The sequence below is a fragment of the Atta colombica genome, unplaced genomic scaffold, assembly GCF_001594045.1.
Source record: "Atta colombica isolate Treedump-2 unplaced genomic scaffold, Acol1.0 scaffold135, whole genome shotgun sequence".
NCBI lineage: Eukaryota > Metazoa > Arthropoda > Insecta > Hymenoptera > Formicidae > Atta > Atta colombica.
In genome coordinates, this window is record NW_017259223.1 from 588,554 (window position 1) to 590,830 (window position 2,277).

The 2,277-nt window shown below is 35.0% G+C and overlaps 1 protein-coding gene across 1 annotated transcript in view; it reads right to left on the reverse strand.

Annotated features, from left to right (window-relative positions):
- Window positions 1-2,277, reverse strand: part of LOC108684524 (max dimerization protein 1-like) — a 37,996-nt gene that overhangs the window by 5,611 nt on the left and 30,108 nt on the right. The window contains exon 5 of the mRNA XM_018188885.1: window positions 1,730-2,042. Within this exon, the coding sequence (XP_018044374.1) occupies window positions 1,730-2,042 (313 nt within the window). The remainder of the gene's footprint in view (window positions 1-1,729; window positions 2,043-2,277) is intronic.

Genomic DNA, 2,277 nt, shown 5'->3' on the forward strand with positions numbered 1-2,277 from the left:
ATATGCGTGTTTATGTGTGTGTTTATATGGAAGAGAGTGTCTTATCCCCAGATTGCTGGGGACGCAAAACACACATTCTATTTGAGTAAATTCCATAAATGTAAAGCCAGATTCACTAGAGTGAACATATCTCGTAATGGAGACATGATTACTCCGCAATCATAGTACATGTAAATACACGATTCCATATCGAGAACATTATTAATATAATAGAAAAGCGCGTGCGCACGTAATTAATTTTAAGAAAGTACTAAAACGTATTTTTTGATCGAATTAATAATTTTTCGTGTATTTAACGTTTAAAATAATTAACGATAGCAATAAAAAAGAATTCCGCTATTCCGATGCAGAAAGCGCGGCAAATTCGAGGTGGCTTTCGAAAAATAGCCGGTGTGGCACACGTGACTTATGATAAGTGCTTCGCCAGAGATATTCCCGTGGGATCATCAATTTCAACGTCCCGCCCCGCACGTATACCCCCGACGTTTTCCGATTTCCTTCGCCTTCCGCTAGCTCGACCTCTTTTTTTTACTCCAAGAACTCCTTTGGAAAACTCATCTACCCCTGCAAGTTGCAATATTTCATGCGGTAGCGAATGCATTTTTGCAACGATATATGTCATCGTGGTGGTGTCCCAACATAGACAAAATTAAAATTTTGAAAACTTTATCCAGATAAATATAAATACGACATAATCCCAAATTGTTATATGTATAACAAAAAAATTACATTAACAATCGAGATATATCGTGTTATCTTCCTACTTGTTTAATTTGTAGAAATAAGAGAAAACTATAAAAACTGAGAAAAGTTCGGAAACGTACAAGTACAAATGTATTCTTTAAATTTATTTTTTCAAATTTTGAACAAGTAGGATCAACTTCACATAGGTAGGATACAATTATACAACTATTGTATCATGTACATTCATATATGTGTTTGTTATGTGCATGTTGTACACCGTGCTTAAACAACGCTTCGGGAAATTAAATAGATTTATCCGTTCGACTTTATGACATAGATAAAGTAATCCGCGTGTCTTCTATCGTGCTGCTTTCCATCTTAATTCCGACTCGTAACGATTAAGATTTAATCAATAGAATCAAGCTAATTAGAAAAGAAGATAGAGTTGCTGGCGTAAATCTTCTTTGAAGATTTTGCATTAGAAACATAGTAAACTACACAAAGATTTTTATAAGGAAAGAATTGCCATAAATTATTGCTAATCGCTATGCTCGATTGCAATTGATATTAAAAATTGTAATTATTAGATTATTACATACAAAATGTTGTACTCTGAATTTTTCTTTTTCAAAAAATGCTTTTTTGTAAAAAAGAATGTCTTCTAACAATCAAAAAGTAATGTATAAAAATTGCAAATGATCTCATTATTTATATATTATTTAATAAAAATATATTAATAAAATATACATGTATTTTTATTTCCACGAAAAAGTATACATTATGTATTTCTGATTTTATTATGGAATTATTATTAAAGTAATTTCGCAGTTCTGAACTAATTCAATTAGTTTGATAGAACACGAGAGTTCTTTGTTAAAAATTTAATAAAACATGAACCCAATATTTTTGCATCCGGGCAATGTAAAAGAGACTACTGGGAGAGTAAGGCAGAAAGAAAGACTGCGAAAAGATGTAAAGACGTTCCATCGGAAGAAAAGCATCTTCAATTTAACATATTTAATGATAATCTCATTACTGTACTCACCGGACTCCGAGATGGATGGGCTACCTGCAGACCTGTCCGAGTTACTGGAGCTTCCGGTCGAGCTGGTGGATGCCGTGCCCAGGGAGCACTCAGAGATACTACGCCGCTTAGACAGCATCGCTGCGGAAGCGGCGGTGGCGGCGACGGAGCCGGTCGGCGCGCTCGTGCTGAGCCCGTGGAGGCCATGAAGCGCATGAAGGCCATGGAGGCCGGTCTGATTCGTCAGCTGCTCGAGCCGCCGTCTCAGGAACCTGTGCTCGCGCGACAGCTGCTCCTTGTGTATGGTATGCTTACGTTCGCGGTCCTCCAGGTTCTGTAAATCGAACGATGTGACATCACACATGATCTCTCGCGCGCGATATCGTGTATGTAATTTAAAATAATAACATTTTATTGTAATAACGTACGTATGTACAACCTAACATATAGTACATATATAGTGTAACATAAATATAATATAATACATATATAATATTAATATATGTAATTAATAAACAATATTTATATATAATATATACATATAATATTTATATAGTACTATTTATATA